The sequence below is a fragment of the Ostrea edulis genome, chromosome 5 (assembly GCF_947568905.1).
Source record: "Ostrea edulis chromosome 5, xbOstEdul1.1, whole genome shotgun sequence".
Lineage (NCBI taxonomy): Eukaryota > Metazoa > Mollusca > Bivalvia > Ostreida > Ostreidae > Ostrea > Ostrea edulis.
In genome coordinates this window covers 11,499,970-11,527,268 of record NC_079168.1, presented here as the reverse complement: position 1 = coordinate 11,527,268, position 27,299 = coordinate 11,499,970, and the positions used below count along the sequence as shown (strand labels likewise).

The 27,299-nt window shown below is 36.4% G+C and overlaps 1 protein-coding gene across 11 annotated transcripts in view; it reads left to right on the top strand.

The window, feature by feature from the left end:
• LOC125650705 (ubiquitin carboxyl-terminal hydrolase 34-like) overlaps positions 1-26,278 on the top strand; it is a 67,588-nt gene extending 41,310 nt beyond the window's left edge. For 7 of the 11 annotated variants that reach the window (XM_056166661.1, XM_056166660.1, XM_056166658.1 and 4 more), the window contains 35 exons: positions 642-736; positions 976-1,145; positions 1,913-2,075; positions 2,307-2,385; positions 2,493-2,546; positions 3,352-3,480; positions 4,782-4,846; positions 5,674-5,803; positions 6,703-6,768; positions 7,524-7,604; positions 8,029-8,111; positions 8,541-8,619; positions 9,510-9,674; positions 9,957-10,241; positions 10,375-10,419; positions 11,376-11,480; positions 11,749-11,994; positions 13,094-13,126; positions 13,521-13,569; positions 13,700-13,785; positions 14,426-14,509; positions 14,745-14,851; positions 15,153-15,330; positions 15,747-15,904; positions 16,204-16,282; positions 18,073-18,199; positions 18,854-18,976; positions 19,153-19,257; positions 19,520-19,644; positions 20,228-20,351; positions 20,489-20,568; positions 21,962-22,096; positions 22,789-22,926; positions 23,087-23,285; positions 25,238-26,278. In XM_056166661.1, coding sequence (XP_056022636.1) covers positions 642-736; positions 976-1,145; positions 1,913-2,075; positions 2,307-2,385; positions 2,493-2,546; positions 3,352-3,480; positions 4,782-4,846; positions 5,674-5,803; positions 6,703-6,768; positions 7,524-7,604; positions 8,029-8,111; positions 8,541-8,619; positions 9,510-9,674; positions 9,957-10,241; positions 10,375-10,419; positions 11,376-11,480; positions 11,749-11,994; positions 13,094-13,126; positions 13,521-13,569; positions 13,700-13,785; positions 14,426-14,509; positions 14,745-14,851; positions 15,153-15,330; positions 15,747-15,904; positions 16,204-16,282; positions 18,073-18,199; positions 18,854-18,976; positions 19,153-19,257; positions 19,520-19,644; positions 20,228-20,351; positions 20,489-20,568; positions 21,962-22,096; positions 22,789-22,926; positions 23,087-23,285; positions 25,238-25,644 — 4,377 coding nt within the window. In that variant the 3' untranslated portion in view covers positions 25,645-26,278. Of the gene's footprint in view, positions 1-641; positions 737-975; positions 1,146-1,912; positions 2,076-2,306; positions 2,386-2,492; positions 2,547-3,351; positions 3,481-4,781; positions 4,847-5,673; positions 5,804-6,702; positions 6,769-7,523; positions 7,605-8,028; positions 8,112-8,540; positions 8,620-9,509; positions 9,675-9,956; positions 10,242-10,374; positions 10,420-11,375; positions 11,481-11,748; positions 11,995-13,093; positions 13,127-13,520; positions 13,570-13,699; positions 13,786-14,425; positions 14,510-14,744; positions 14,852-15,152; positions 15,331-15,746; positions 15,905-16,203; positions 16,338-16,387; positions 17,004-18,072; positions 18,200-18,677; positions 18,752-18,853; positions 18,977-19,152; positions 19,258-19,519; positions 19,645-20,227; positions 20,352-20,488; positions 20,569-21,961; positions 22,097-22,604; positions 22,688-22,788; positions 22,928-23,086; positions 23,286-25,237 lie in introns of those variants that run through there. The other 4 variants (XM_056166659.1, XM_056166662.1, XM_056166665.1 and 1 more) reach the window with 4 other exon arrangements.
• Positions 26,279-27,299: the final 1,021 nt, after the last annotated feature.

The following is a 27,299-nucleotide window of genomic DNA, read 5'->3' as shown; positions in this document are numbered from 1 at the left end:
GTAGTGTGAAATATTTAATTGTGCTTTATTTTTTGGTGCAAATTCATTTATCAATTGAATCATTTATATCTGTTAAAAAAAAAAAAATTGGGGCTGTTATTTTTGGTGAATTTTCTTCATCCACCAAAAAAGTAAACATTTCAAACTTTCCCAAATGACCTGATATGCAGTAATATTGTCTCATTAATCATTGTAAGGTAGTTTACAACACTGTTTGGGAGCAAAATGCATACATGTACCTGTATGTGAAATGTTTATATGACTAGTGTTTGAAACTTTCATAGAAGAAAATATAGTCTAGGAAGAAGAAAAAAAAACATTTCCAAGCATACAGAGACTCATTAATTATACATAAAACTCATACAAAGCAAACAAACAGAAAAGGTGGGGGCAAAATAAGGGAGGGAACAGAGAGGGGATGGTACCAAGTCCGCAGGGAGGATTAGGAAGTAGCGAGTAAGATAAAGAGTGGTCTTTGATTGATTAAAGTACGTAGAGGTACACCATCTTTGTTTTTATCACCAGATGAAGTCTGAACACCTGATAAATGGGATGGGGGTGTTCTACTTTGTGCAGAGCGAATCTAACACAGGTTTTGACTTTTCAGTTTAAGAGGTTTGACTTTCTCCTTGATTTGACAGGAATCTCTGGATGAGGTGACAGTTAAAGACATGCTAGAGGGAGATAATATGTACACATGCTCAAAGTGCCAAAAGAAAGTGCGAGCGGAAAAGAGGTAAGACGTCTAGACTCGACCTAAGCAGTGGGAACTGATGCCTTACCCCAAGCTTGTTGTTATGGTTTCAATGATTGTAACAAATCTTCATTAATCCAGGCATTTACCTATTCATCCCATTGTACATATGAATTTTAAACAGTTTACTTCACGGTCCGTTGAAGCTTAGATTATACAGGCCACTGTGAACATTATTAGTCTGTGTATTATGAACGTTTAATAATTTTTTTTTTTTTCAGAGCTTGCTTTAAGAAATTACCCAGGATTCTCTGCTTCAACACAATGCGATACACATTTAACATGGTGACCATGATGAAGGAGAAAGTGAACACCCATTTTTCGTTTCCCCTCTGTCTTGACATGTCACAGTATATGGAGAAAAATCTCATGGGGCCAGACAAACTTGGGGGTAATTTTTACATTCTCATAGACAGAAAAACTTTGGGGCACTTTTTACATTTTTTTATTGTGGTAAATTGTGCCCCGTCAGTAATTTTGTTTTACTGGTATCATTTTTAGGTGTGTAAGATTGCATATATACTGCACATAGTATTATTAGTAACAGTCGCTATTATAAGGAGTTTGGAATAAATTTCATTCACTTTGATTGTTTGCCAGAAGATAAAAAAATGTCATGTATATCCTAATTTTAATTCTCATTTTGAAATGAAGTGCAAGTGTTGTTGCAGGGAATGTACATGTACATTGATTGACAATCTCTGAAAACAACACTATATTATTTGGTTGTATCGTGAAAATTTGGTTACACTGCATTCTTACTTTATACACATTGTCATGTAAATAAGTTGCGTTAGCTTGTCCAATTTGCATTTGATGTCCCCGTGGTGACCGAGTGCTTTCATTAAGAACCAGGAGGCAGTGTTTTATCATCAATTTGATCCTCAGGGAACCACTGGTTCATATTCAATACTTTGATCCTCGGGGAACCACCGGTTCATATTCAATACTCTTTACTTTGATCCTCGGGGAACCACCGGTTCATATTCAATACTTCCCATCTTGGAGCATTTCTCCTCAACTTTCAGCGGCTGCAGATTTTCACCTCTACAGCTCTGATTATTGAAAGCTCTGATGACCTATGACTTCTACTATGTATTTTAAGCGTGTTGGGCTTGTTCTTGTGCTGATGTGTACATGTAAAATTCTTTTTGTAAGATGATGATGAAGATGACAAGTTTCTGGTACAGAGCGAGGAGGACGATATTTACGAATACGAGCTGATTGGGGTTACAGTTCACACCGGCACTGCAGACGGGGGCCATTACTACAGTTTCATTCGAGACAAGCTCCACAAGGCAGAGAGTGGCCAGGATAAATGGTAAATTTGATTGGACATTTCCCACAAAATAAAGCAGACTCATTTCCAAAACTGTGCAGTGGCTGCTGACAAAGTGGTTTACCGTATACAGAGAAATATTCACCCGTTTTATTTTTACCCCTGTTTTCTCTGTAATCTCTCCTTAGTAAGAGACTGAGTATTCTTTTGGATAAAATATCATGATGTGTAATGATTTTGTATTTTGATACAGGTGTATTTAATTTGTATTAGGTATTTATTCAATGATGCTGAAGTGAAAGCATTTGATCCAAGTCAGATTGCCTCAGAATGCTTTGGTGGAGAGGTCACGGTATGTAGCACTTGCAGTTCTATGAAGTCATGTATTGATGGTAATGATTGCCCATTGCATGATCATATAGGAGAAATAATTCCACGTTATTTGTACTCTCATTTCAGAGTAAAACTTACGATTCTGTCACGGATAAATTTATGGACTTCTCATTTGAAAAGGTAATTCGCTTGACATATGGTATGCAACTGTTTTGAATTTAGACATGAAAATTGAAATGTGATAACAAGTAATTATAATACATAAAAAATTGAAGCTCTAGAAATGTAGCATTGAATTTTATTATCTGCTTGTACAGTGTAGCTAATCGTCTGCTTGTGAAACTCTGGTCGTAGTGTTTAAATATTTCTAACAGGTTTAGATTTTATTGTGCCTATGTGGATGATTGGAATTAGTTCCTTTGAAATTTGGAAGTAATGTTGAAATGATTACACCTATTCACATCAGACAATTTGATGATTTTCTCAAAACACTTAATCGATTTTAAACATGTTATTATGAAGAAACAATGACATAGCAGTGCAGCACTGTATATTTCTCTCCATTAGTGAGACACACATACTAATGAGAATAAAACATATAGATGTAATTTCAAACCTTTTCAGCGACTTTGAAATGAAAATGTATTTTGTAATACATTTAAAAATTGATCTTTTAAAAAATATTGATTGTAAATCTTTGAAACACACAGATTTATAAATGTGATCCGTTATTGATTTGCCTGGGTTAGTACATGTAATGTACATGTTAAAAATCAAGATGAACTAGATAGTGCAATTGTGAAAACATTATGGGAGAAATTTAACAGAGAAATCGGTGGCGTGGGTTAAAAGTTTCAGTTCATTCAATGTTGGCTGCTTTGATCATGTTAGTAAATACAGTATTTCACCTTTTAATAGTTGCTTGTTGCTGAGATCATGACCTTTTGCAGAAGAATCTTGCTCTGACTTTTGAATGATTTTGCAGACAAACAGTGCCTACATGTTGTTTTATGAGAGAAAACCTATCAGTAGCAGAACAGAGGAAGAGATCAAAATCATGGAACAGGAGCAGGCAGTCAAATTCAACTTCGAGTTGACCAAGGAACTAGGGGAGGTAACTAACAGGATTTTTTTGATGCAGACAATTTCTGCTGGAGTCCATTGTTTGCGGAAATGTTTATGTGATTACTGCTAAGAATAGGAATATTTAAGCTGTAGATATAGAATGTTTATCAAAAGAATTACGTTCACAGAGTATGTTTTTGTAAATGCTGTAACGACCATTTCTGTACTGTAAACTAAGAGATCAAATGCACCATGTGTAATATTCAGCTTCATGTAATGTAGAAATCTGTTATACACATGTACACTGTACAATACAAGGGAGCTGCAGCTTCATATAGAAATCTGTTATACACATGTACACTGTACAATACAAGACAGCTGCAGCTTCATATAATGTAGAAATCTGTTATACACATGTACACTGTACAATACAAGAGAGCTACAGCTTCATATAGAAATCTGTTATACACATGTACACTGTACAATACAAGACAGCTGCAGCTTCATATAATGTAGAAATCTGTTATACACATGTACACTGTACATTACAAGACAGCTGCAGCTTCATATAGAAATCTGTTATACACATGTGCACTGTACAATACAAGACAGCTGCAGCTTCATATAATGTAGAAATCTGTTATACACATGTACACTGTACATTACAAGACAGCTGCAGCTTCATATAGAAATCTGTTATACACATGTACACTGTACATTACAAGACAGCTGCAGCTTCATATAGAAATCTGTTATACACATGTACACTGTACAATACAAGAGAGCTGCAGCTTCATGTAATGTAGAAATCTGTTATACACATGTACACTGTACAATGCAAGACAGCTGCAGCTTCATATAGAAATCTGTTATACACATGTACACTGTACAATACAAGAGAGCTACAGCTTCATATAGAAATCTGTTATACACATGTACACTGTACAATACAAGACAGCTGCAGCTTCATATAGAAATCTGTTATACACATGTACACTGTACATTACAAGACAGCTGCAGCTTCATATAGAAATCTGTTATACACATGTACACTGTACAATGCAAGACAGCTGCAGCTTCATATAGAAATCTGTTATACACATGTACACTGTACAATACAAGAGAGCTGGATTCAAATTAAAAGTGCAAACAGGACTCCGTTTTGACAATCCTTAATTTAAAGACAAATTAAGACTTCTTGAAAATGTTGCTTTCCATGGTTGTCTAAATCTGGAGAGGATACTGGGCATTTTTTGCTTTTATAGTAGTAGAAATTAATGATATGTACATGCATGTAAAAGGTCTGTAAATATGTATATTTTTAATTTGAGTGATTTGTATGTTTTGCAGTGGATTTGGCAAGACAATACACAGTTCCTACAAGACAACAACATCTTTGAGCACACATATTTTGGGTAGGGAACATTCACCTTATAATTCAAATTATGAAATCCTTAAAATTCAGTATTGTGATTTGCATGTAGATTGATCTGTTAATGAAGATTGTAATATAATTGCAGATATATAATGTATGTACTTGTTTCCCCAACATGCTGCATCCACATGCAGTCTATGTAACCTGTAGTTAATGTTGTAAACTTTCTTTCTTTTTTGAATTTCCTTCTTTATAAACTGTCTTACTGTTATGCCCTCTGGGCCCAAAATTGGAATAAACTTATCTTATCTTATCTTATAATTGTTATTTTCCCCTTGCATTTCATTGCTAGAGAGGATGTAGTAACAGGCTCGTTCGTGTAGGTGTGTGATACATTGAACTTACACATTCCACAAGCCACGTTTTTTACTCCATTGATTTCATACTTCACATGTAGCTTTGTTATCATGAGAGGAAGAACCCTATTGACTTTGGGGTCAAAAGGTCAAGGTCACTACGAGACTTCAAAGGAAAAGCTTGCAGACCTTCATTGTAAGGGGATATGCCTTGCCATGCAGAGCTCTTTATGCAAGGAAAAACTTATTTAACTGTTTTGCAAGAGACTGTGTTTCCATGACACTATAGAACATGCTCAGAGTATTCGTGAGAATTCACATTTTGTAGTATCAGCAATAGTTTGGGGTTTTTTTTGCTTTGAGATGCATGTATTGTAGAATTCCATTTAAAAATATTACAATTGAAAGAGACCATCATGTATGTAAGGAATGGGGGGAAAGTGAAAATTTTAAAAAGTGACACAGACTTTGTTCTTTCAAATGAATACTTTAGGGAGTTTGGTTCTTGTAGGTTCATGTGGCAGGTTTGTGGTTATATTCCCACTACTCTACCGAAGGACCCAGAAACTCAGGTGTCCCTGAAAGCTGCCCAGCTCAGCACCTCGTTTGTATTGGAAACTCTGATCCATTCCAAAGAAAAGGTAAGGGGGCATTATGTTACAACAACCCCAGCCAATAGAGTTAAGGGGATATACAGTGATTCACTTTGGCATGCGTCCTGTGTAAATTATGCCTTGAATTTGCTCAGGATGCATGATTGCAATAGATGTGCATCCCAATGGACACATAAAAACATATAATACTCGGTGAATAGATGTCCACTCTGTGATGGGGAATGGCACTCTGTGAGTGGGAATGGTACTCGGTGAGTGGATATCCACTCTGTGAGTGGGAATGGTACTCTGTGAGTGGGAATGGTACTCGGTGAGTGGGAATGGTACTCGGTGAGTGGGAATGGTACTCGGTGAGTGGGAATGGTACTCTGTGAGTGGATGTCACTGTGAGTGAGAATGGTACTCTGTGAGTGGATGTCCACTCTGTGATGGGGAATGGTACTCTGTGAGTGGGAATGGTACTCTGTGATGGGGAATGGTACTCTGTGATGGGGAATGGTACTCTGTGAGTGGATGTCACTGTGAGTGAGAATGGTACTCTGTGAGTGGATGTCCACTCTGTGATGGGGAATGGTACTCTGTGAGTGGGAATGGTACTCTGTGATGGGGAATGGTACTCTGTGAGTGGATGTCCACTTTGTGAGTGGGAATGGTACTCTGTGAGTGGGAATGGTACTCGGTGAGTGGGAATGGTACTCTGTGATGGGGAATGGTACTCTGTGATGGGGAATGGTACTCGGTGAGTGGGAATGGTACTCGGTGAGTGGGAATGGTACTCTGTAGACTGGAGCCTTTGATTATGTGATTAGAAGTGTGTTGAAACAATGGTCAATTATCATGTGATTGTTACATGTATAATCATTGGATTTGGCTTAGTCTGATTGTTGCAGCAGTATGTTGTATATGACCAATCTTTTCTCTTTCAGCCCACCATGCTACAGTGGATTGAACTTCTCACAAAGCAGTTCAACTCGTGTCCTGCTGCTTGTGAGGTATGGATATCGCTTATGTTGATCTGAATTCTTCGGAGGAATGTGTGCTACATAAATTGTTTAATGCAGAATAGTTTTAACCGAGGCCAGAACATTTGAACTGTACAAGATACAGACTTCATATGTAGTCAAGTTATTAAACCTGTTTGACAAGAATAACCTTGACAAAGTAGGATGTGGTCATATCTAGGAGTCACAGCTGAATGTGATTATATTGTGGGGCCACAGTAGGTTAATGTTTAGGGGCATTTATAAATCACAAACACATCTAGTGATAGTAAACAATGAATAGTTCAATCATTATACATGTATAATTCCAATGATATTTATTACAATTGTTTTGATTTGACAAAAATAAAGCTGAACAAGAGTTTATACATCAATAAATCCGAAAACGCGATGTATTCATACACGCCTGAAAATAAATAACATAATGCGGGGAAACTATTCAAATTTTTGAAATTGTTAATAAATCAATTGGAATTATAAGAATCAAACATTCTTTTTGAAGAATTTATCGATGTGTAAACTCCGAACATTTTACTCACAAACTTAACATAAAAGTGCTTTGCACTTTTATTCAGTTTGTGAGTAAAATGTCCGGAGCTTACACATCAATAAATTCTTCAAAAAGAATGTTTAATCCTATAATATCGCAAACATCTAGTGATAGTAAACAATGAATAGTTCAATCATTATACATGTATATCACAAACATCTAGTGATAGTAAACAATGATCCTTCTTGATTTTCAGTGGTTCTTGGATCACATGGCAGAAAGTGATTGGTGGCCACAGCAAATCCTCATAAAGTGTCCCAATCAGATGGTCAGACAGGTTAGTACAAATTTCCAATCGAATGTTCAGGCAGGTTAATACAAATTTCCATTCAGATGTTCGGCAGGTTAATACAAATTTCCATTCAGATGTTTGGCAGGTTAATACAAATTTCCATTCAGATGTTTGGCAGGTTAATACAAATTTTCATTCAGATGTTCGGCAGGTTAATACAAATTTCCGTTCAGATGTTCAGCAGGTTAATACAAATTTCCATTCAGATGTTCGGCAGGTTAATACATAGGCATCATAAAAAATGTGATAACTGGGGAAATAATATTTCGATATATTATGCATCATTGACATTATGGAATTACATGATTCCCCTTTAGGTTTTCTTGTGATATACATGTGTACAGTATTGTATTGATTAATTAAATAGACAATGTTGATGATTACGGTAATGTTGTGTTTGTATTTTCAGATGTTCCAGCGGTTGCTAATACATGTTATATCACAACTTAAACCAGCTCATGTTGAATTGTATCTTCAGCCACTAATTGAAAGGTATATACCAGTCGTATCTACTAAACTCAAGGGGCAGTTGTGACATAGCCATTCATCATAGCACCCATAATTTTCACAGGCTTTATAATGATACACAATTCAGGCATTGTTTTTTGTGATTTTTTTTTCGTGTGTATATAATTTAAAAGTCAGTGACTGAAGAGTGATATTGAAAACCTTTAACATGGAGTGTGTGGTGAATGTTGTACAGAAATTGTGCATGCACATTTACATGCAGATGAATACATATAAATGTATATACTCTACATGAGACTACTTGGTATATGTAGAAGGCTTGGAAGAAACGTTTTCTGAAATATAGCTGCATGCCGAATTTGCTATAACATGAAACTTTTTTTTCTTCAGAAATTTCATTCATGTACATTTACTTAGGCAATGTTTTTCTAACGGGGTATTTTAATATTTCAGTGAAGATGGTGAAATCGATGTTTCAGAACTGGGAAGTAAATCTTGTGTGACAAGGTTCATAAAAAAGATGTTGTCTATAGTAAGTCCCACCTTCTGCTCCACTACTAAGATTAGTAAACCCATGCAATAGTTCCATAAGTCCCACCTTCTGTTCCACTACTAAGATTAGTAAACCCATGCAATTGTTCCATAAGTCCCACCTTCTGTTCCACTACTAAGATTAGTAAACCCATGCGATTGTTCCATAAGTCCCACCTTCTGTTCCACTACTAAGATTAGTAAACCCATGCAATAGTTCCTAGATGTTGTCTATAGTAAGTCCCACCTTCTGCTCCACTACTAAGATTAGTAAACCCATGCAATTGTTCCATAAGTCCCACCTTCTGCTCCACTACTAAGATTAGTAAACCCATGCAATTGTTCCTAGATGTTGTCTAGTAAGTCCCACCTTCTGCTCCACTACTAAGATTAGTAAACCCATGCAATTGTTCCATAAGTCCCACCTTCTGCTCCACTACTAAGATTAGTAAACCCATGCAATTGTTCCTAGATGTTGTCTAGTAAGTCCCACCTTCTGCTCCACTACTAAGATTAGTAAACCCATGCAATTGTTCCATAAGTCCCACCTTCTGCTCCACTACTAAGATTAGTAAACCCATGCAATTGTTCCATAAGTCCCACCTTCTGCTCCACTACTAAGATTAGTAAACCCATGCAATTGTTCCATAAGTCCCACCTTCTGCTCCACTACTAAGATTAGTAAACCCATGCAATAGTTCCTAGATGTTGTCTATAGTAAGTCCCACCTTCTGCTCCACTACTAAGATTAGTAAACCCATGCAATTGTTCCATAAGTCCACTTCAAGAAAGATCTTTGTAGCACTTAAAACATTTGAATTTGTGAAGTAGTTCGTGGTCACCAGCCAAACTGATGTGGAATTTGATTTGTTACTTTTGATTCTTTACTAGTTGGATCACGGTGTGCGACCCCACAGCAAATTTCTAACAGAGTATTTCGCCTTCCTGCTAGAGTTTGCCAAGATGGGAGATGAGGAGAGTTTCTTCTTGATTAATGTGAATGCGATATCTACAATGGTCAACTTCTATCTGGGACAGAAACAAGCAGAGACCTATGTAATTATTAACATACAGTGAATTGTGACATTCATTTTTGATATACACTTGTAAATGTAAAGAAACTTTGCAAATGACTCTTATGGAGCAAAATACTGGGTAAATGTACATTGAAATTACAAAGAGGTGGGATGGGGTGGGAGGGGTTGAGTCTATTGGAATAAGGTAATCGAAGTTGCATGTTTGTACAGTCAAGACCTATTTTACTCAGAAGATGACAAGCATCATGAATGTTTAGTATATGTATCAAATGATGAAGTACATCTTTATTACCTCCTCCAGGTGGAGATTCCGTCTGATGATGAAGAGGAGGAGGTCATCACCATCACAGAAGAAACTTACAAGCCCATGTCGCTGGAGAAAATGGTGACGTTAATTGCCATTCTGGTGGAAAAATCTCGCGGAGAGAACAACCAGTTGCACGTCTCTGATAAAGATTACACTGCAATCATAGGGGGGAAGGGCTTTCCATTCCTGTTTAATCAGATCCGAGACAGCATCAATATTCGTCAAACTTGTAACCTGTTGTTCAGTCTTAGTCGATGGAATGAGCAGTTAGCCATCGCTGTATGTATTTGGTTGTTTTTTAATCTGATGTAGAAAATCCGCTTCGTTCTGTTTACTAATCCAAATCCAACCGAATCATATTTATCGAGGGTGTCATCATATTCCTGTATCTTGTTCTGTATTTTTTTTCCAGTTGGTTCAAATGGTTTTTAATGCGATCAAGAAGTTAAATTTTGAGGTAAGCAAGTTGAAACTCTAAAACTAAGTTTAAGATTTTATCAAAATAAAGATTTTGTTTCTATTGAATAGATAGCATTATATAAAAATAAACTTTTGTATGGGAAGACAATAATGTAATTTTGCTTTATTCAGAGCCTAAAAATAGATTTTCTAACATAAATATTCATAACAAAAGTTTATATCTGTCATTGAATAGTACACTGTAAATGACAATTCTACACCAAAATGACAGCTAATATTGATTGCTTTGATAATGTTAAAGTGAAGAGAAAGCTAGTGTAATTGTTTGAAAAGTAACGCTCTTTTACTAGTAACTAGTTCTTATCTGGTGGAACCAAAGGGGACTATCAGTTTGTACTCTGTCTGTCAGTCCGTCTGTCACAACTTAGCTTTCTGGACTTCTTTTCATTATGCTTTGATTTAGGGAGGTAAACTTTGGTATACGGCTTACTACCATATGTGTACAGCTGAGTGATTTTTACATTCCTGAATTTTTTCCACTATACAGTACTTTATCACGGGAATCTAAAATTTGACACATTCTTTTTTATTGTGTGAATTCTCTGTCCCAATTTGTATCCAAAAAGTGATATAATGGACATTTCAACACCAGAGGTAGTTGCAACAATATGTATAGACATAACAAATTCTGTTTTCCTATTTCTTAATGTAAGATTATTTATGCAAAATATTATGCAAATAAATTGACTTGGAACTGCACACAAAATATTATGCAAATAAATTGACTTGGAACTGCACACAAAATATTATACAAAAAATGGGACATGGGACTGGTAAGGGGCATGTATTCCTATATGTACAAAATGCTTGTCGAAACTAGAAAATTTCAATTTTCTTCAAATTTTGTAGTGGTCTGTAAATCTGAGGATGTTATTCATTCAAACAATCATCTATAACATGTATAATGAAATAATCCTTATTCTCAATTAACAGCATTCCCAGCCATTTTTCAAACTGATGTCCATGTTGGTGGAGTTTGGGGCGGGACCTCCAGGCCTTCCACCTTTCACCCAGTATGTTCTACAAAAGTTCTGGGAGGTAAATAAACCGAAGAAATGGTGTTTAAAATGACTGGTTACTGGGACAGCTCCATTCTGTTCTGTTTGCTGTAGATTTTTGTCATGGATTGACATAAAACTCTGAAAGAAAAGATCAAAACTGTTGAACTTTCTTTTTTAAATGGATGTGAAAATAAATGAAATTAGATAATTTGGCTATTACATGTGTATAAAAGGACATTTTCTCCTCGACCATGATTTAGATTGATTTTTTGTTTAATAAGAGAACTCATAAAACTTGTCTTCAGCTTACGAAGTGCTGCCCACAGCCATGTTTGGAGTGGATGGCTGCTCAAGTGACCAGGAACCGACTGGCCAGTCAATGGGTTCTGAGTCAGATGGACATCTGGGTGGAGCCTTATCTACTGGCCAATAACAACGCCCGGGTCAGGAGTGCCGCAGCCTGTCTGCTGACCTCTCTTGTGCCCAGCACTCACTTCAGAAACACTTTCAGACAAACCAGGAACCTCCTTAGTCCTCATAAAGAAATGACAGTATGTTTATCATTGAATTGAAATGTGGGATGTTTTGCACAAATAGCAAGAACAAAACATTTTTAAACAATTATGGTTTTAAAAAAAACCCAAAAAAACCCAAAAAACCAGTGAATGGGTTTATTGTCCATTCCTGGAGACACTGTATGTGAATGTGTATACAGGATTGTGTAAACATTTCATAGCAGTTTAAGCAATTAGTTCATGCTACACTTATCAGGGGTAGACAAATAACACTGCCCGATGCATTAGTCCATGCTACACTAATCAGGTTTAGACAAATAGCACTGCCTGATGCAGTAGTCCATGCTACACTAATCAGGGGTAGACAAATAGCACTGCCCGATGCACGGGACAACCATATTGTAAGAGTCATACAGGTAAAATTACAAGACAAACTTGTCTGTGGGCAAGTGAAGTTTTAAAATAAATAGAAATATAAGATAATGAAATTAAAAGTAAATGTGTTGACAGTGTTGATAATCAAACTGAAAGTATGTCAACATTCATCCGGCAACTTAATGAAAATACATACACCTCACTAGTGAGAAATCACATGGATCACTAAAACAATTCAATGTATGGCGAAGTTAAAAATCACATGGATCACTAAAACAATTCAATGTATGGCGAAGTTGAAAATCACATGGATCACTAAAACAATTCAATGTATGGCGAAGTTAAAAATCGAGTGCAAATTGTTGAATCTACTTGCACGCATTGTCAAGGTGAATGTGCAGTGCATTGATGAATTCAAACATGGACAAGTTTGTGATGTATAGTGGGGAGAAAAGGACCCTGAACGTGATAATAATTCATCAGAGGAAACTTGGTCGTGGCTTTATTACAATAAGCAAACAGAAATAGATATGAATGAACTGATTTAATAAAATGCAAGATGAACAATTTCAAATAGTTTTATATATGTCTTAATTTAAGGTAGGACATTTCTACTTGTCCTTAGGCAATTACTTCCAAAATCTATTTGTTTATCCTTGCTACTACATAGATACTTAATTAGAAAGTTAATGAATAACATGTACATGCATGAGAGATAATGACCAGTATTTGTTCATTGTATGGTTTCTATATATTTCAGATGTCCACAGAGGCTATTATTGTCCTTCATCAGGTAAATAAATAGAATTTCAAGGTTTTTTGTGATGTGTAGGCATCATAGGTAAGGTATAAACAGATAGGATTTCTAGGTTTTTTGTGATGTGTAGGCATCATAGGTAAGGTATAAACAGATAGGATTTCTAGGTTTGTTGTGATGTGTAGTAGGCTTTGCATTTCCACTTTCCCATCTTATGTATGTTTTTTCTACATAGATTGACCCAAAACATGTAGTTGTTGTCACAATACATTTTAGGGGGGGGGGGGGGGGGGGGGTCTATTAATGTGAAGTGCTTCATTTATTTTATTGCACAAAATAATAAAAAAATTGGCAAGATGAACATTTACAGTACCCAGACATTTTTTTCACGCTTTTGCAGTAAGAGTTTGCCATTGGATTTTTATTTCAGATCTATGAACATCTGCTGAGTCTGTTGGTCCGTGCCAGACTTTACGCAGGTAATTCTGTTATTATGACACGTAACACAGGCAGCTGTTCTTGAGTTGTTTAATTGTGCTATATTTTGTGTAAATTTATAGAAATTAGAAATATTTTATCTTGATAATGAAGAATTTGATCTCGTTGCAGATGCTCAGAATCATGGGACCACAAAACTGATTAGCTACTTTGCTGTGTTGACTTTCTGTTTAATCTCGAAAACAGAAAAATTAATGGTGAGCATCAATAAACATTAAGTACACTGAATTTAGTTTCACAAAATCTTAACCAATACATGTGTGTAGGTTGCTGGAGAATATAGGACTGATTAATCATTTATGCAATGGTTTTAACAGAGTGTTTGTCTTTGAATACATTTAAGGAAGAATGGCACACCAATCAAAATTGTCATAATTTTTTTTTTAGGATACTTGTTTGTGTGTAATAACTTTATGAAGTGGAAATTAAAAATTTTTCCTTCATACTGTATAGCAAAAAATTGCAATTTCAGTGTAAGATTATAATGAAGGGTGAAATGAAAACCCATGGAGAAATAAACATGCAATCCACGGATTGCCAGCTTAATTAATGCTTAAATCTACATAGTTGACCAGATAGGTGAGAAGTAAGGAGAAAGAATATAGGGTGTATTTCTGTTTGAAAAATTTGATACATGTATGTTATTTCTACTGAATATATTTTGGGCTTATTTTATTTTGCATACTAGCAAACATTGGTCACAAAAAAAAAGAAGATAAATGGATCATAGGAATATACTTAATAGATGACATGCATAGATGCTGGATCACAGAAGATTGTTAGATACACAAATGGTATTGATGAACATGCTAATTTTCATGTATTTCTGTTTATTAGTTCAATAAGTACTTCCTGGACCTGTGGAATTTATTTCAACCCAAGCTCTGTGAGCCCCAGATCTCCATGCATCACAACAAACAGGTAAAGAGAAACTGAAAAACGACAACTAGTGGATTGACATATTTGATATGTTACTTACATTGTACATGTATAGGAAGATGCTTTGTTTTGTGGGAAAGTGAATACCTACTGTATATACATGTGCATGTATGCATATGTTACTGAGGTAGTTTTTACAGAAAGAAAGGTTAATGAAGTGTTTAGAAATTCATAGTTTTCCCATTTTCTGCATACTGGTTTATTTTGTGAATTGCAGGCACTTTTGTTTTTCTGGTATCAAGTGTGCTTAGATTGTCCGGAGAATATCAAATCCATCGTGAGCAACGCCAGTGTATGTAAACAAATTGCATACAATTACATTCTGTAAGTAAAATTTTTTTTAGAAAAGATATTTTAATTATTGTCCTGTAAATTGGCCAATATCAATTCTGAATAATGTATGTCAGGAAATTTCATAAAAAACTTCAATGCATGCTTAATTGTATTTCCTTTAAGATTTAAAAGAGTTGCTACATGTGTTTCAGTATTGCTTTTTTAAACAAATTGAATTTGAATGATATTGCAGTTAGATGTAGATATTGGAAGTGTTACTATGATTGCACAGATTCGTCGTGACATTATGCAAATGTGGAATAAAAGCATGCATTTCAAATTTCAAACACAGAGCGGATCATGATGACCAAGATGTGGTAATGTTTAATCGCATTATGCTGCCGTCTTATTATGGTTTGCTGCGAATGTGTTGTCACCAGTCTCGTACATTTACACGACAGCTTGCTCAGCACCAAAACATCCAATGGGCCTTTAAGAACATTTCCTGTCACCCAGCACAGTATACAGCGGTAAAGTGGATTTCAAATGTAGCATTATAGATACACTTTTACTGAAGTGGTTGTTAATTAGACATGTACTTTATGTACCTGTAGATTTAAGACAAATTTTATATGTAATTATTTTAATGAATTCAAGAAGTATCACAATTTGTAGTGTGCTATCACTGTAGATGTGCTATACTTATACCATCCTCTAATTATGGTATCATCTAATTAAGCTTTGATTATAAACACTTTCTAAATAAGCCACAGGTAACAAAAGATAATTACTTCTAATGTAAGCATTTTATGTATCGAGTAGCCGTGATGGATCAAATGAGAGACGTTGTTGTGCATGATCTTCCAAGAGACGCATGTACGGAACATTTTATCATTTTGAATCAGTCTTTTTAAAATGTCTGACAGTTAAAATTAAACCTTTAAAGGCAGTGGAAGAGTTGTTCAAGATGATGAAGCTCATGGCCACGAAGTACCCTGACAGCTCAGAGGAAGAAATCCAGGCAGTCAACCATTTTAAGCGGACCACTATCCGCCTGTATCTGGATTTCTTGGATGCCCGTTCCGGTTGGCAGACCCTTATTAGGTACAATGCAATTACTGCCTTGTGATTTTGAAATTTTACAACATTTGCTATTTTGTGTACTGACTTGTAATTTGAGAATGTCCCCTTACCAGCGTATTTTGTAATCAAAACCTAAAGTCACACCTGTTGTAAGAGGCCATTTATGGGAGAATGGTGTAAATTCTGTCAATTGAAAAACAGGTATTAAATTATCAAGTACAAATCAAGATATTTTGCCTAGTGTTGAGACTTTCAGCTTAACATTGGAAGAAAATCTTTGGTAGATGTGCACACAGTCATGTTTTAATTTTGAATTTCAGTGCACTGAAAATTTTAATTGACAATCAAGATGACCGATTACTGCTGTTATATCACAAGGGACTGCAAATGACCACTGAGGTGAGTATCGGTTTATGTGCATTGCTGTCAGAAGGGACAGCAGATGACCATTGAGGTGAGTATTGGTTTATGTGTATCGCTAAAGGGACGGCAGATGACCATGAGGTGAGTATCGTATGTGTATTGCTAAAGGGACGGCAGATGACCATGAGGTGAGTATCGTATGTGTATTGCTAAAGGGACGGCAGATGACCATGAGGTGAGTATCGTATGTGTATTGCTAAAGGGACGGCAGATGACCATGAGGTGAGTGTCAGTTTATGTTTATTGCTGAATACAGATATGTTGTCCACAAGTTGGAAAATATTGGATTCAGGAATACTGTACATACATGTATATGTATAGAATTTTTCAGTTATAAATTTTGATTTGCAAGTGATATATTGGTTATTCAGGTGACTCGGTGGTTCTTGATCTCTAAAAGTAATCTTGTGGTTCCGAATTTTCCATGTATACATGTAAATAAACAAATTTACTCTCATTATACCCCCCGCAACAAGTTGTGGGGGGGTATACTGGAATCGGGTTGTCCGTCTGTCTGTCCGTCCGTCCGTCCGTCCGTCTGTAGACGCAATGGTTTCCGGGCTCTAAAGTGTTATCCTTTCCACCTACCGTCACCATATCATATATATGGACTACCCATGGGATGAAGATGTTCCCTATCGATTTTGGGGTCAGAAGGTCAAAGGTCAAGCGCACTGGACATTGAAGTAGCAATATGGTTTTCGGGCTCTAAAGCGTTATCCTTTCCACCTATAGTCACCATATCATACATATGGACTACCCATGGGATGAAGATGTTCCCTATCGATTTTGGGGTCCAAAGGTCAAGCACACTGGACATCGAAGTAGCAATGTGGTTTCCGGGCTCTAAAGCGTTATCCTTTCCACCTACAGTCACCATATCATACATATGGACTACCCATGGGATGAAGATGTTCCCTATCGATTTTGGGGTCAAAAGGTCAAAGGTCAAGCACACTGGACATCGAAGTAGCAATATGGTTTCCGGGCTCTAAAGCGTTATCCTTTCCACCTACAGTCACCTTATCATACATATGGACTACCCATGAGATGAAGATGTTCCCTATCGATTTTGGGGTCCAAAGGTCACGTGCACTGGAGATTGAAGTAGCAATATGGTTCGGTTTGTCATGCCATTTGTTTTTTACACTCAGAAAAGAGGTAGTTTATACCTATTACCAACATCTTTGGGGGGGGGGGGGGGGGGGGGGTATTCTTAGTGAGCATTGCTCACAGTACCTCTTGTTCTCTCAAACTCCTGATCTCTCCAAGTAAAAGCTTAGTTCCATTACAAATACTCCGTAAAATTTCACTCTTGATACCTTGAAGTGCTATTGGATAGCAAGTTTTTCCCGTGGGTGATAATTTTAGCTTAATTTAGCAGTTTGGTATCATACCGCCAAATTTTTGTTAGCTAAGTCAGCACCCAAATGTGTCTGCAATCACAGTGTGTATTTTTGCAAGAAAGATAACTCTGTATAACAGTTGTTTTTTATGTCAAAAGGTTCACATCTAGCACTCTTCAGATTAGGAGGTAAATAAACTACAGGGTTTTTACCACCTTCATACAAATAGACAGGGTTATATCTGCTTAGTATAAAATCTAAAATTGGCTAATCATTGTGCTGATTTTTGGTCTTGAGAAAACTCTTGATTTAAAAAAAAGTTTTATTATAGATTTTGAATTTTCGAGAAACTGAACGTACTAGTATGCTCCAATTGCATGACTATATTTGTATTGTATAAATCAGTTTTGTGTTTTGTAGGCATTTAACACACTACATGCTATGTATCATGAGGCCACAGCTTGTCATGTGACTGGAGACATAGTGGAACTGTTGGGGATCCTTCTACCAGTTCTCAAAGTAGCCCGGTACTATCACGAACGGAAGGGTATGTAGCAAATAGGTGTGATAGAAAGGAGATAATTACTCATCATGTGATATAAGTCAACAATTCTGTATAATTCTGCATGGATATGAAACCCAGAATCATTCTGATGAATAGATCTTGTCCATTTTCACGTGATACCTCATATCTAGTGTGAATCCAAATTCACTGCTATTAAGTATGAACCACAGGTGATGGTATCTTTGAAAGCAGGTAGATGATGCACTTGTCTGTAGACAGAATAATTAGGTTTTACAGGTCTGCTTTGTTAAATCCAGGTTCAGCCTCTGATGACCCTGGCAGATAGATAGTCATCTTCACTAGCCAAGGGTGACGATCCATGGTGTTTCTCTATTGAATAGAGAAACTCTGTGGGTCGTCACCGTTGGCTAGCGAAGATGATAGATAGTACACTTGTGTGTATACAGAATGATTAGGTTATACATGAATAACATGGACAGGTATGCTTTGTTAACTTCAGGTTCAGCCTCTAATGACATGAACACTGTCTTCTTTGTGAACTTCAGGTTCAGCCTCTAATGACATGAACAGTCTTCTTTGTGAACTTCAGGTTCAGCCTCTAATGACATGAACACTGTCTTTGTGAACTTCAGGTTCAGCCTCTAATGACATGAACACTGTCTTTGTGAACTTCAGGTTCAGCCTCTAATGACATGAACACTGTCTTGCAAAACTGGAAAGAGAGGATGGACTTCACCAAGAAATTACTCACCCTCCTGAACTCTTACACCCCTCCAGAGATTAGGAACAGTGCAATAGGTAAGTCACATCCAAAATTAACTGAAACTCAAAGATATGTGCATTTTGAAATAGTTTAAAGCAGAAAATTGTATCTCACTGTGACGGTTATTATGAAGTTTTCGAATTTACAGACGTTTTAAGTGATATTATATTTTCCTTTGACAGCTTTTATGAAGTTTTTCTTTGATTTACAGATGTTTTACGTGAAATGGTGCTTACTTATCAGAGTGAATGTGTTCATACAATAGTTCCTGTTTTAACCCAAGTTCATCTAGCTTTCCAAGAAAGCAACATACCAGGTAACAATACAGTTATGAAAGAATATGAGGTGCTGTGTGGGAATTTCTATGACAATATGATATACGATGCTGTGTGGGAATTTCCATGACAATATGATATACGTTGCTGTGTGGGTATTTCCTTGACAATGTAATATAAGACACTGTGTGGGAATTTCCATGGCAATGTAATATAAGATACTGTTGGAATTTCCATGGCAATGTAATATGAGGTACTGTGTTGGAATTTCCATGCAAGTTCAACTTTTCTTATTTATTTCAGTGTCCTCTCCTGGACCCTATTTTCCGAGGCGAGGCCAGAAGCCTATTGGCCCAAAGTCTAATATCCGTCCACCCAGGCCACAGTTTAACATGATGTTACATTCTAGTCAGATAGAAGCCACGAAGGTAAGGACAATTATCATTGTGTGATTTGCATGGTCCTTGTTGTATAGACCCATAATAATATGTAAATATTTCATCTAAGTCTCATAGAAAGTCAAGTGACACAATGTCAGCTTTGAAGAATATTAATATCACAGAGTAATGAAATACTGTATATTGAATTGGTCTATTTTCATGTTAGCTTATGTAAGGAAAACCTTTAAAGAAAGAAATTTCATTTTTGAATGTACATGAGGACAGGAACTGTGAGGCTCTACGCCAGTATACTTTATGAAGTGCGTTAACGTTAGTGCTTTATGAAAAGCATTCTGGCGTGAAGCATTGCAGTTCATACCCTCATGTATTTTTAAAAAATGAAATTTATTATATTTACATTCTATTTTCATTTTTGTTGGAATTCTCAACCATTAAAATAAACGTACTGTATCAAGATTCATACACATATTCACAACTTCAGTGCATTCATGAGGAAATGGCTATCATTACAATTGGTAAAGATATGGAAAGCGAAAACACTGGAAATGTAAACATGCATGTGCACTTTAAGTTGTTATGATATATAGATGTGGTTGTATTGATTTTTCAGGGTGTAGACGAAATGTATGATGCTGCCTTGTCCGAGTTCTTCACCCCATATCATATGTTAGTGGATCTCATCTGCCGCGTGGCTGTTAATCACCAGAGTCTTTCAGAACCCATCATAAACCTGAGTATGTATGGACAGCCTAGATTTACATTTGTTGAATCCCATACTGACATTGTGTTGTATTACTGTTACTTATTCTTAAGTAACCAGATATAGCCTATTTGATTTTTTTTTTATCAACAAGACTCCAATGTTTTGTAGGTGCTATGGTAGCCATTGAAGGTGTTCCGCTGCATTCCCCATATTTTGCAAAGTTATGGTTTGAAATCTATCATTCTGAGGTATGATATTATAGATGAGATATTCCAGTTTTACATGTTGAGAATCTTGGGCAAAGTTTCTTTTAATCTTATTTGGTTATTAATTTTTCAGTCCATATTGGGGGAAAAAAATTCTTCCAATACAAAAATACTGTTTTATGATTTTTATTTACTACAAAAGCTAGTGGGCATATGTAGTTGGAAAGAAATGAGGTACTATATATGGAACAGATGGGGTAGAAGGGAAAGGTGAAAAAGAGGTGATGGATAGGGAAAGGAAGAAAAATGGGAGGGAGATGGGGGAAGAGAGAGAAATGGGAGGGAGAGGGAGAAGAGAGAATGGGAGGGAATTAGGAAAAGGGAGAAGAGAGAAATGGGAGGGAATTAGGGAGAGGGAGGAGAGAGAAATGGGAGGGAATTAGGGAGAGGGAGAAGAGAGAAATGGGAGGGAATTAGGGAGAGGGAGGAGAGAGAAATGGGAGGGAATTAGGGAGAAGAGAGAAATGGGAGGGAATTAGGGAGAGGGAGAAGAGAGAAATGGGAGGGAATTAGGGAGAGGGAGGAGAGAGAAATGGGAGGGAATTAGGGAGAGGGAGAAGAGAGAAATGGGAGGGAATTAGGGAGAGGGAGGAGAGAGAAATGGGAGGGAGATAGAGGAAGGGAGAGAAATGATAGGGAGAGGGAGAAGAGGGAAATGGGAGGGTGGAAGGGAGAGAAATGGGAGCGAATTAAGGGGAGGAGAGAGAAAGGGGAGGGAGATGGAGAGAGAAATGGGAGGGAAATAGAGGAGAGAGAAAGGGGAGGAAGATGGAGGAGAGAGAAATGGGAGGGAGATAGAGGAGAGAGAAATGGGAGGGAAATAGGGGGAGGAGAGAGAAAAGGGAGGGAGATGGAGGAGAGAGAAATGGGAGTGGGGTTAAGAAAGGATGGGACAGGAAAAGAGGTAGAACCATGCTCAACCCCTACCCCATCCCCCTTGTTGAATAGAGCTTAGATCAAAATTTTTAAACTGGCAAAGTGATTTGATTTAACAACAGTATTTAGTTTTATTTTGCAAATTTTAACACGAGATGAGATACATGTACATGTACTGAAATAAAGTTAGCTGTAGATCAACAAATCAACTTTTATTTGCTTGCTAGAAATATCCTCAAGACTTTAGAGCACTATTTTATCTCTCCCCACCCCCCACCCCCACCCCTCAAAAAAAGAATATTAGTTTTGTCATATGTACAAGAATGCACAATGTGTAAATGTTGGCTCACACACAAATGGTATTCATGTCATTTCCTCATAGGTAATAGGTGAATAAAAAGGTTGGTTTTCAGTATAATTATGCTGCAGTTGATAATGGGAGTGGATTTCTTCCTATGGTCCTGAATTGTTGTTGATCAGTGATTTTTGACTGTTGCAGGTTGACAGATCTTGTATCCGGATTCTATGTAACTGCAGTTATTTTATTGAGTATGTGGACTCAGTGTTACTAGACGAGAGGCTGTCACTGAACAATCCCAACATTTACCAGTTCTTCTGTAACTTCTTTCCAAAGGTAAAAATGGCCTAATTAATAAAAATCACTATGCTTTTTATGCTGTACATGTTATTGTACCTGTATATTTTTCTAATTACACACATATACATATATAAAGCACGGTAATTAGACACTTATTGTACATATAGATATTGTAGATGAATTCATCTGGTTGATTTAGGAGGGCAAGGAAAAGAATTCCGAGGGCAAATGGGAACCAGCCATTTAGTTATATTTGCATTCACTGAATCTTTCCTCTTATATTTCTTTTGAAATTGACAATGGACAATGAATATATGTTTGTTGCAAATTAGTTCAATCCGGTTTTTAGTACCACCTTTTCACGTAATCATTACCAAATATGGAGCATTGTCAAGGTCAAAGGTTGCTTGGCTGTTCCGTTCAAAGTAACGAAATGGTCAACGATATGATATTTTAGTACTGAAATCTAGTTTATATTTTTTAAAAATACATAAAAATATAAACAATAAAATGTCTTTCTTTCTTGTTTTAATGGGTGATACAGGTAGCAATATTTGCTGGGGAAATTTCATCACCCACTTGCGAGGGTTGTGATTTACTTCTGCAATGCTAGCTACCTTCATCTAGGTATGATAAGATTAACACTTAGGGATGTGTTTCATAAAACCCCGAACTAAACAATCCAGAACATCTGTAGCATTGTCTTTCATTTGTTCTTGTAATTTAAGGTTCATCAACAGGTTCTGAGTGACCAGGGGAGATCTCTATTGGACAGTCTTGTGGCATCTGTCACAGCCGAAAAAGCAGCCATTGAAAATGTCCGTTATGAGAAAGAACTGATTAGCATATGTCAGAGGGTGAATGGGGTATGTATATGTTTGTCTTGAAATAAACCATAATAAAAATCAATCACCACATTTTCTTCCCACTGAAGAAGTAATGACATTTAATGGGAATGATACAATATCCTGCAGCTTTCTTCATGACGTGGTTTTGATAATAGAGTGTACTGTATTAATTTTACAGGACTTAAGAGCTATGCTCTTGATATTCTCTGTACAACCGCCAAAGAAACTTAATCCTTTGCTGGAAGAAAGCCTCCATTACATTCTTCAAGTTTGTCGTGACCACCAAAAGCAGCAGGAAGTGGAACATCATACCCAGCATCCCCTCAAAAGGTCATGTTCTGACCAAGGTCAAAGTGAAAAGGAAGATAAAGAGCAAGGTATCATCATTTTATGTACACTTTGTAGGGTGGTGCATTCAAATCCAACTAGCTTTATACTAAAATTGAATTTGCTGTGACCTAGTAGAGCTGCAATGATTCACAAACTTCGATTTTAGCCATTCGATTCGGTTATTTTCGATTCGATTATTTGTATTCAACATTATATATTTTCAATCACAATCATCATCAGAAATAAAAAAAACAACAACACAATTATCATCAGAAATTTTAAAAAAACCCAAAAAACAAAACAAAACAAGGTGCAACAATTCACCGTGATGCGTTAAGTAACTTAGACTTGGAGAAACTTGTAGAAATTAGATATATGATATCACAAATACAAATCTTAATGCATGATATGCTAGTTTGACTCGAGAAGTTGTCTTAACCACTCAATGTCACTCATTACAAGATAGCAGCAAATCATTGGAAATAATCCAAAACAAATGTCGCATGTTTCTAATTGTTTACTACCTATCTAAAACCAAAATACTCCCACCCTTTGGATTCAAGTGACTTGAGAGGATCTTTGATCATTGGATTGTCATCATGCTCCTCCATCTTGTTTGTTTTAGTGACCTAAGTGTCCATCTTGTTTGTTTTAGTGATCTAAGTGTTGATTGGATGTTTTCTAGCCAATCAGAGGCACCATTGAATAGTTAAAGGAATTGAATAGATGACTTCTTTTATAATGCACCAAACTGAGGTTGCTCAGTTGTGAATGAAGAATCTATTTGGCTGACATGCATCACGGTGAATCATTGCACCTCTAACTTGTTTATGTGCAAGTAGGACTGTCTCAGTTCAAACATTTTCCCAGTTGGTTCAGGGGAAAAAAGCCTTGATTTTAATTTTTTCAGTTCGATTTTTATATTGTCACAGTGTGATAGAATAGAATAACTTAATGATTTCAAGAGTAATGAGGACCCTGAAGTAATTATTTCTCTGTACAAATGCAAAGGTTAATTTCTAATGCATTTTAATCAACAAAATAAATTGAGTAATAGCTATTTAAAGACATGTGCAATACAACAGGCAAACGTAAGCTTTCAAGCTTTTTTTTAATTGACTATAAGCTGTAGGTTAGGTACTCTAGACCTATGCATGGCATTAGGGTTGTAGTAGTAAGGGTTCTTAAACATGCCAACGCCTGCTGCGACACGGTACCTCTGTTTTAAGGTTGTATCCAAAAGATCTGTGACTCTTAGTTTTAAATGCCGAGTGTTTGGCAAGAGAGCAATCACTACCTATTGCTTAGATGTTTCAGGTTTGAGTGGGGCTGGAATGCACAACCTTTCGGTCATGAGTGAACGTTCTACCACTGTGCTACCACTTACCAACGTATTAAATTCGCACTTGAATATTTTAAATAATAAAATTTTTAAAAAAGAATATTTTGCAGACTGATTGATTTGTTAAAAACTTTCGACTCCCCCTTTCTTAGGAAATTAAAGTGTTCCCACCCTTCCGATTTCTTTGCATGTGTCGCCATGTTATGTTAGAATATTATGGATGAATATATTAAACCAATCATAGTGCGTGCAGCAAACAAAATGGGATATTGTAAAATGTAAACAAAACGGAACTGAAATCCGGAAAATAAAATCAGAACCGAATGTGTTTTTACCGTGGTTAATCATAATAGCACTATGTGTTGAGACATTGGTTTAGAGAAAATTCACTAATGCCCAAGTTTCATCTTTTGTACTTATGTATATACAAAGAAACCTGTCTAATCCGACATGCACTTGGGGAAACAATTTTTTCTAAAAATTTGAAAATAAGGGTCGGAATGCCCGGTGAACCGGATTGGACAGGTGTTGGATTAGGCAGTTTTCACTGTAAGTTCATATATGAAGCAGTGAAGAATAAAGCCCCCATCCTGTAGTTTACGGTAGAATTTACTTCTTCAGTGTACAAGTATTTACTTTAATCATAAAATGTTTCAGAGGCACCATCAAAGAAGCGACGTGTGAGTGCAGATGAACAGAGTGAGGAGAAGAAGACGGAAGAATCAGTTAAATCCAGCGACCAGACGAAAGATGGAGAATTGGCCAAGTCTGAAGACCAGACGAAAGACAGACCAGCAGAGGAGTCTGAAAAAGAATCTTCTGATAGCAGTGTCAGGAGTAGCAGTGACTCAAGTTCAACTAAAACTGAACCTTCCCAAGAACCAGATGACAAATCAGGGTGTAAACAGACTACAGAGGACAGAGGGGAGGAACCCAGCACCTCGAGCCAGAGAGCAGAATCAACAGTCTGTGAAGAAACTCCACGGAGGAAAAACGCCACAATGGTGGACTTTGTTGCTAAACATATTGAAAGTTTGTTTGCTTTGATTGAAAAGAAACAGTGAGGCCTTTGTTTTGTTCTCACAAAGTTAATTTACGGAGATAGTCTGACAAGCACAATTGGAGCAAGTGAAAGGCCATAGTATTAGAACCAAATCACAAAGTTCCATAATCATGTCCCGATTTCTAGCACTGGGACACCAGAAGCTCTATCAAGAACTTAACTGTCTATAAACTAAGACTAGACATCTGTACATTTCTTATGAAATTATGTAACCTGGATTCAGGTATGATCATATATGTTTTAAGTATATTGCTATATAAGTATTAAAAACATGCTGTCCTAAAAAAAACCGAAGAAAATGCAACAAATAATTAATGTGAATCGGACAGAAGTGAATTTTTCTCATTCACTTTGAAAGAAGGCGGCGGCTCTGTAGTTGTTTGTTTTTTTACAGTGCTGCAACAGAATATCACTGCCAGATTCTCATCAAAATGAACAATATTGTTTGCTTTGACAGTGCCTGTGAGGAGAATTATTTGCTTGGTATGATGCTGACTTGTAATAGTTGATGGATGTTTGTTATTGGGTTTTTTATGCATTATATCAAAGATGGACCAAACTAGCTGGTTGTACATTTGAAGGTGCTTTACTGCAATGTCAAAGCAACAAAAATGGCAATTAAAATGCGAGATATTTAGATTGTTCTGCTTTTCTATACATGGCAATAAACCAAAGAAGTTTTGGTGAATTTAATAAAGAAAAGTACCTTGAAGATCAAAGACTGGATTGAAATGAAGTTCGGGGGCACGTTTTACAAAAGAACTGATGACCAACTTTACATACTGGAATTTTCCAATTTACTGTAAGATCCTTCACTCCAAATGCAATTTTTTTTTTTAAATGTTGAAAATTAAGCCTCAGAAAGGTTTTACTTCGTTTACTCAAAGCAGTAACTGTGTAATACAATAAAAGACTTGCGACTTTGTCATAAGTTGTTTTGTAAAATGGGCCCCAGACTGGCAGATGGATAATAAAGATATATCATTTACATTTAGAAACTAGATGCTGTCTAAGACTGTGATACCCGCACACAAGTGTTTGCCTTGAAATATACGTATTGCGTATTTTACGTGGTACAAAGATTTTGTAATTTACGTAAGATATTCAGCATAAAATAATCAGGTGAGAATATGACATCTGGGAGGAATACATTCCCAGAAATTACACATTTCATCTCAATTTCAGATGTTGTACATGCATAAGTCGCTAGCTCATGGTAGCAATAATGTATACTATTTAGACGTGGTAATGAGCATGTGTCACGATAGGGGTCATGTTGTGCAACCTGACCTCTTGTGTTAGTATTTCATATAGTTAATTTATAACTCAATAAAGAATAAATTCAAAACTTAGTAAATAATAGATTGTATTTGAAAAGGAGTTGTGGAATGATTCTGGGTTTCATATCGTTTTTGAACCTGTTAAAAGTTTTATCAATAAATGCATTAGTAAATTAAGTGTACGGAAAGCCATGGGTATACTTGGAATACGGAATTTCAGCAAAGACTGTACACAAGAAAGTTCCTAAACCTTTTGCATCTATTGTAAAATTTTCTCTTTTAAACTGTAGCTTTCCAGATAAAATAAAAGTAGCACAAGAAGTACCATTGCATTAGAAAAACAGTATTCTAGACAGGTAATTATCCAGATAGAATG